This window comes from Mus pahari, chromosome 16 (assembly GCF_900095145.1).
Source record: "Mus pahari chromosome 16, PAHARI_EIJ_v1.1, whole genome shotgun sequence".
Lineage (NCBI taxonomy): Eukaryota > Metazoa > Chordata > Mammalia > Rodentia > Muridae > Mus > Mus pahari.
In genome coordinates, this window is record NC_034605.1 from 58,347,569 (window position 1) to 58,355,594 (window position 8,026).

An 8,026-nucleotide genomic window follows, 5' to 3' on the forward strand; every position below is an offset into this window, starting at 1 on the left:
TTTTGGTTTTTCGAGACAGGGTTTCTCTGTGTAGCCCTGGCTGTCCTGGAACTCACTCAGTAGACCAGGCTGGCCTCGAACTCAGAAATCCGCCTGCTTCTGCCTCCCGAGTCCTGGGATTAAAGGTCTAAACCATTTATAATTATGTATGTATGTATGTATGTATGTATGTATGTATGTATGTATGTATGTGTATGTATGTGTTTTATATGTGAATGCTCTGATTCACATATATGCATGTATGCCTGCAGGCACCAGATCCCTTGTTAGATGGTTGCAAGCCACCGTGCAGTTGCTGGGAATTGAATTTAGGATCTCTGGATGAGCAGCTGGTACTCTCTAAGCACTAAGAAATCTTCCCGTCACCCATTTATGAATTTATGAATTTATGACTCCAGATCCAGAGGATTTGATATTCTTTCCTGGCCTCTGCAGAGACTCCTACATACTGCATACAGTGAACAGAGAGCATACACACATAAGTTCAGGTAAAACACCCAGCACTATTAACAAACAAGCAAACCAACTAAACCTGAGTGAACATACCAGTAGAGGAGAATGTTTTTTGTTTTTTGTTTTTTGTTTTTTGTTTTTTTTTTGAGACAGGGTTACTCTGAGTGGCCCTGGCTGTCCTGGAACTCTCTTTATAGACCACCCTGGACTCAAACTCATAGGAGGATATTTTCAAACAACTTTCCCCACACCATATCCATTTGATATGAACCAAAACAACCATGGTGTTTGGACTAAGAATGACCTCCATAAGCTCATATTTGAAGGAATGGTATTATTTGAGAAGGATAAAGAGTGTAGCCTTGTTGGGAGTGTGTCACTCAGAGATGGGGTTTGAGGTTTCAATCGCTCACGGCAGGCTGAGTCTCTTTCTTTTTCTCATGGCTTGCAGAGTAGGATGTAAGGCCCCAGTTACTGTTTCTGCACCTTGTGTTATATCGTACTTTCCAACACGATGATCATGGACTAATGCCCTCCCAAACTCCAAGCAAGCCCTAAGTAAATGCTTTCTTTTATAAGAGTTGCCTTAGTCATGGTGTCTCTTCACAGCAATAGAAAAGTGACGAAGACAGCAACGTTGGCCATTTAGCCGTTTGTAAAGCTGGTGAAAGCGTCCATGCACCAGTTACTCTCTGTTCCAACAGAAGGAATGACGTAAGCGGAGAGACAGCTGTGCTCCAGGAGGCAGGACAGAGTGGTCAGACAGCAACTTTTTGTTTCTTTTTCTTTCTTTCTTCCTTTTCTTTTTTCTTGAGACAGGGTCTCAGCATGTAGCCCTGGCTGAACTGATTGTGTAGACCAAGCTAGCATCAACCCCACAGAGACCCACCTGCCTCTTCCTCCCCAGTGCTGAGATCAAAGGCGTGCACCTTCATACCAGGCTATTTACCGCTAGCTGATGAGCTGTTGGTGTAGAACAAAATCCTGGAGGGAGGTAGTAGTTCCGTTTTAGTAGACGCCTCCTGCCTACCAGCGGAACACATCAATTGCATCTTGAGCCTCCATTTCGTACTGGGTGGGTGAGTGTGTGTCATTGCTTGGTTGCCCATCAAATGGGAACCTGATCTGCCTTGCTGACAAACACTGTCTGTAACTGGAGTCATAGACAGTTGTGAACTGGCATGTGGGTGCTGAGAATTGAACCCGTCTTTTGGAAGAACAGCCAGTGCTCTTAACTGCTGGGCCAACTCTCCAACCCATAACTTTCAGATTTATCTGTTACCAGATTTTTGTTTGTTTTTTTTTAATTGATTTTTTTAAAAAAATACTTATTATTTATTTTATGCACATGGTATTTTGTCTGTACTATATACATGCATTGCCTGCAGTGATCAGGAGAGGGCGCTGGATCCTGCAGAAATAAGAGTCACAGATAGTTGTTAGCTGACAACTAACTGTGGGTAATGGGAATAGAATCTATGTACTCTGGAAGAGCACCCAGTGCTCAACAGCTGAGCCATTTTTCCAGCGCCATTGTTGCTGACTTTTGTGACAGTGTCTCACCATACATCCCTGGCTGGCCTGGAATTCACTAAGTAGATCACACTGGCAGGAACTCATACAGATATGCCTGCCTGTCTCCCTGTTGCTGGGTTGAAAAGGCTTTTGACACATCTTTCCAGCGCAGCCACCTGCTTTTGGCTAGGCTTATACTCCCAAACATGACCATTGCAACCTCCATTTTGCTTCCCGCACGAGGATAAAATGAAAACGCTCCTTACTGGCATTTCACCCACCAGGCGGGGTGTGGGGGCTCTCTTCACGTAGGAGAAAACAGAAGGCCCTTGGTGGCGAGGTGCGGTTTATTCAAAGAACCAGAGATCTGAGAACAAAGATATGCTCCTTGAAAAACCGATTTAACACGCCATGCCAAACGGGCGGCTACGCATGGAATCAAACAGTTCATTTTAACTGCTCAAGCTTGCACTTCCCGAAATGCTAAATCTGGCTAGTAGTGAACGGTTTTAATTCTTTGCACTCCTTCAGCATGCCACCACCTGAGCTGGGGTGAGAACTCAGAACCAAGGAGCTGGTGCACACTGCAGATTCCTTTGTAATATATAATAATACAAAGTCCTCTACAAGGAGATTGAAGCATGCAACTGGGTTGCAAGAGCAGAGTAAGGAGAAGGGGAGTAGGGAGTGTTGGCAATTTATTTATTTATTTATTTATTAGCTTTATTTATTTATTATATGTAATTACACTGTAGCTGTCTTCAGACACTCCAGAAGAGGGCGTCAGATCTTGTTACAGATAGTTATGAGCCACCATGTGGTTGCTGGGATTTGAACTCAGGACCTTTGGAAGAGCAGTCGGGTGCTCTTACCCACTGAGCCATCTCACCAGCCCGAGTGTTGGCAATTTAGACGACAGGGGCAAGGAAGAGACTGGAGAAACCTGGCAGAAGTTCTGTAAAGATCTAGGATCACCACAGCCACCAAATCCCAGGGCCACGCTCCCGGAAAGCGTCGCACTCGCAATTACGTATCCAAGGAGCAAAGACGCGTTGGCTGGTTAAAAAAAAAAAAACAAAAAAAAAAAACTCCCGCCGCTGCAGCCTCCATTTTGCTTTCTGGCAAAGAATAAAATGGACCTGCTCCTTACTGGCATTTCACCCATCAGGAGGACATCGGTCCCTTCATCTTCGAGAGTAGTTGTGAAGTAACCTGGTGGCGAGAAACCTGAGCAGGGCGAGCCAACTTAGGAAGAGGGAACCCTGGACCAGGGCTCGCCCTCACCGAACACGGCGGCTGAGCCTCGCGCAGGCCATCGGCGCATGCTCACTCCCCAGTCCCCGCCCCCTAGCGGGCGGGACTACAGTGGGAGTGGGAGCGAACTCTGCGGCCCTGCCTTAAGTCATCCTCGCCTTTTCGGATCAGCCCGATCCAGACAGTAGAGAAAACATGGAGCCGGTGCCTGTGGCCACCGACGGCGGGGAAAGGCCCGCGGCGCCGTCGGGCCTGTCGGCTTCTCAGCGTCGAGCGGAGCTGCGGAGGAGAAAGCTGCTCATGAACTCCGAGCAACGCATCAACAGGATCATGGGCTTTCACAGGCCCGGGAGCGGCGCGGGTGAGAGCTTCGGTTTCCCGTCTCCCGCCCACCCCTTTGAATCTTCAAGCTCCTTCTGTCCCCTCCAGCTCGTAAACATTTTGTCCCCGAAGTGCACTCTGACCAAACTCTGTCCCCGCCCCCTAGGTGACGACCCATATTATATTGTCGCTTAACCCCGGGACGTTCCTTGTTGCTTCCTATTTTCTTGGATCCTTGCCCAGAGATCGCCTCCACCCTGGCCACAAAGCCTTCGTTCCTGAGTCTCTGTGTACGGTTATCGGAGACAGCCCCTATATTCCTGATTACTCGCCTTTCTTGAAGGCTGCGCATTTTATCCCCAGACCTCCTGTTCCATTGCACCCCCAGGGAGATTTTCCTATATGCTCCAAATGCTTTTCTTCCCAGTTACTCCCCATGACGTAGCTTTTGCCTTTTGCTTCGTGACTCTCGTCCACCACATCAGTCATTACTCAACCGTTGGCTGGCTGCTCCGTCCGTTGTGGATCAGAAACCCTATTTTCCTTTCTTGGTGGCTGTGCTCAGTGCCTTCAACATTATCACTTGTCACAGGTCTTCCCGAAAGATGTGATGTCCCCGCTGTGATTTCCTTTCATTAGCTTACGTACATCACATTTCAATAACTTCATTTGCCCTAAGAAAACTCATCTTTCATGCAACCTTGTGTCCAGGACACTGTGTTCTTGTGAACACAATTGGATTCTACTATGCTTGACTTCTCTAAGTTTCCATTTGGGTGTTTCCTTTAGTACTTGGCTTTTAGTCGCTCTTTGCGAGCTTGGTAGAACTCAAGAATTTCTCTGAGGCGTTAGAGATGTAGTTCTAAACTTCTAGACAATATAAATGAGAGATATGGGTACCACTTTCAAATCATCTGAAACAGCCCAGGAAATATATTTTTTGTAGTGATCAATCTGAAGATATTCTTAAAGTGTTGGAGTTTGTCTTTCTCAAGTCCCTTTCTTATTCTATTCTTTTGCTTGAAAAATTTTATCATTTTTAGAGTTCTCTCTTTAACAACTAGAATAGCATCCTAAAAGTGCCTGTTCATAGCTGCCTGGGGACAACAACAGTGGGTACAGGCGTGCCACACCCTGTGCTCACAGCACTCCCAACTTAGAAATGCAACTGTAAAATAGAAACCTTGAGAGACTTCAATGATTTTGTATTTTTTCAGTATCAGCTAGTGGAAGAAATTGAGGCACATCTCTGAGTATTTTATCCGTGAAAGAGCTGTTCTTTATTCCTTGGGATATCCCCTGCTAGCTTTGGTAGTTTCTGTCCTCGTCTTTTGAACTTCCCTCTGCCGGAGTGTTTTTTTTTTTCCGGCGTTGTATTTTGAAGGTGAAGACGAAGGAGCTGGTTTTGTTTTCTGCATCAGTATTTGTTTGGACTCAGAGACCAAGTTCTAGCAGCAGTGGGAGTGTTTAAGATGTTTGTGAGAATGTAATACACAAGGCTTTATTTTTTTTTTCCCCCCTCAGAAGAAGAAAATCAAACAAAATCAAAGCCACTGGACAATGACAAACTGAACTCCCTCAGCATCCCTTCAGTTTCAAAGAGGGTAGTGCTTGGTGACTCAGTGGATGGAGGAGGAGCTGACCAGCCCGGTGGTGTGGCAGAAGTCAGGGGAACCCACCTGGGAGACAAACTGGACTCATTCATTAAGCCATCGGAGTGCAGTAGTAAGGATGGAGCTGAGCTTCGGCAGCGGACCAGAGGTGACCTGACAGCGGACCCGGCCCAGAGGGCTTCTCACCACGGCCTGGAACAGTATCTTTCCAGATTCGAAGAAGCGATGAAGTTGCGCAAACAGCTGATCAGCGAGAAGCCCAGCCAGGAAGATGGAAGTACCGCAGAAGAGTTTGGCTCTTTCCGGATATTTCGATTGGTGGGGTGTGCTCTGCTGGCTCTTGGTGTCAGAGCCTTTGTTTGCAAATATTTGGTAAGACACGAGCTGCCAGTTATTAACTAGGAGAACGCAGTTGAGTTGTCATGGGAGGGATTTCTTGTCAGCATTACCAGATCTATTAGGCTGTTTGAAAGTGTAGTATACATTCTGTTATTTATCCCAGTTAGAGAATGAGAGCCTATTTATGGTAATAACTAACATCTGTCTACATGCCAGGTACCACTTTATATGCTTGTCTTTTATTCATTTAAATTCCATCTTTATGCACTCACTATATGTTACTTGAACCCACAAGGACTCAGATTAATTCTCTTACACAACCGCTGACAGGCGGGATGAAATACAGGCAGTTTCATCCCAGAACTGGAAGTTCAAATGCCTATATATACTCTGTATTAGCTAGTAATTTTCCAAGTAGTTTGAGACATTGCGATGTACTTCTTTTGGTCCAGTGTATAGGCAGTTGTCTATAGCTCAGAAAGGGTTTCTGCATTATATAATGTAGTAGCATCATAACAACAGTGCATGATGGGACGTAGAAGAGCACAGAAAGACACAGTCTATAGTTCAGTGTCTTGGTTAGAGCTTTTTTCAAAAGATTTATTATTAGTTTATTTTTGTGTTTTGCCTACATGTATGTATGTGTACCATGTGCATGCCTGGTGCCCACTGAGATCAGAAAAGGGTGTCAGATCCTCTGGAACTGAAATTGCAGGCAGCTGTGAGCTACCATGGGGGTGCTGGGAACCGAACTCAGGTGCTGTTACCCACCGGGCCACTGCTCCAGCCTCCCCAGTGTCCTGATTTGAAGTAAGTCCATTCATTTTGTTTTTTGTTTTTTGTTTTTTTGAGACAGGGTTTCTTTGTGTAGCCCTGGCTATCCTGAAACTTACTCTGTAGACCAGGCTGGCCTTGAACTCAGAAATCCACCTGCCTCTGCCTCCCAAGTGCTGGGATTACAGGCATTTGCCACCACTGCCTGGTTGAAGTAGGTCCATTCAATAGTCATTTTTAAGAATGCTTACTGTGTATTGGGTATGTACATAAGATTTTCATACACCATTAGGCAAAACAGGTTTTAAAGTCTGCTTTAGGGGGGGCTGGTGAGATGGCTCAGTGGTTAAGAGCACCGACTGCTCTTCCAAAGGTCCTGAGTTCAAATCCCAGCAACCACATGGTGGCTCACAACCATCCATAACGAAGTCTGATGCCCTCTTCTGGAGTGTCTGAAGACAGTTACAGTGTACTTACATATAATAAATAAATAAATAAATAAATATTTAAAAAAAATAAACTGTGACAAAACATACACATCAAATTAAAAAAAAAAAAATCTGCTTTAGGCAGCCAGGTATAGTGGCACATGCCTTTAATCCCAGCCCTTGGGAGGCAGAGGCAGGCAGATTTCTGAGTTCAAGGCCAGCCTGGTCTACAAAGTGAGTTCCAGGACAGCCAGGGCTACACAGAAAAACTCTTGTCTCAAAAAAACAAAACAAAATAACAATAACAGCACAACAACAGAACCTCTGCTTTTATGCAAATATTTTCTTAAATAGATCTGCTCAACAGATTTGATTGTCTTCCCTGATGATAAATTCTCACCATAGCAGAGAGCAGATGATCTTAGTCTGTGAGCCAAGAGCCGCTTTTATTTAAGGGCTCTGTGCTGTCATGATTCAAAAGCTATGCCTGTTTTTTTATTTTTAAATAGATTTGTTGATTGTATGTGTGTGGGTATTTTGCTTACATATATATATATGTATACTTACTGTGTGCTGAGTACCTGCCCAGTCAGAAGAGGGTGACAGAGCTCTGTGGAACCAGAGTTATCGGTGGTTGTGAATTTGGCCCTGGGAATTGAACCCAGGTCTTTTACAGGAACAAGAAGTGTTCTTGCCGAGCGGTGGTGGCACACGCCTGTAATCCCAGCACTTGGGAGGCAGAGGCAGGTGGATTTCTGAGTTCGAGGCCAGCCCGGTCTACAAAGTGAGTTCTAGGACAGTCAGGACTATACAGAGAAACCCTGTCTTGAAAAAACCAAAAAACAAACTAAAACAAAACAAAACAACAAAAAAAGAAGTGTTCTTTTCTGCTGCGCCATCTATCCAGGCCCTGTGCCTCATTTCTATGTAAGGATTTTTTGTTGTTTTGGTTTTCAGGTTTTATTCATATCAGATATTCAGTTGTTTGTTTCTTTTTTTTTTTTTTTAAAAGACTTATTTATTTATTATATGTAAGTACACTGTAGCTGTCTTCAGACACTCCAGAAGAGGGCNTCAAATCTTGTTACGGATGGCTATGAGTCACCATGTGGTTGCTGGGATTTGAACTCGGGACCTTTGGAAGAGCAGTCGAGTGCTCTTAGTTGTTTGTTTCTTGCCTCTGCCCCACAACAATGTTTGTTCCTTTGCCTCTTTGATAACCTTTTACATCTTAGAAATAATTATGTAGAATAAGTGCCATATTGATCTTTTTCTTTTGTTGAAAAGGAAAAAGCTGCCAATTTTTTTTTAAAGATTTATTTATTATTG

The 8,026-nt window shown here is 44.6% G+C and overlaps 1 protein-coding gene across 1 annotated transcript in view; it reads left to right on the plus strand.

The window, feature by feature from the left end:
• The first annotated feature begins 3,331 nt into the window (after positions 1 to 3,331).
• The window catches only part of Camlg (calcium modulating ligand), a 10,865-nt gene continuing 6,170 nt past the window's right edge, over positions 3,332 to 8,026 (plus strand). The window contains exons 1-2 of the mRNA XM_021215784.2: positions 3,332 to 3,583; positions 5,068 to 5,528. Coding sequence (XP_021071443.1) covers positions 3,418 to 3,583; positions 5,068 to 5,528 — 627 coding nt within the window. The 5' untranslated portion in view covers positions 3,332 to 3,417. The remainder of the gene's footprint in view (positions 3,584 to 5,067; positions 5,529 to 8,026) is intronic.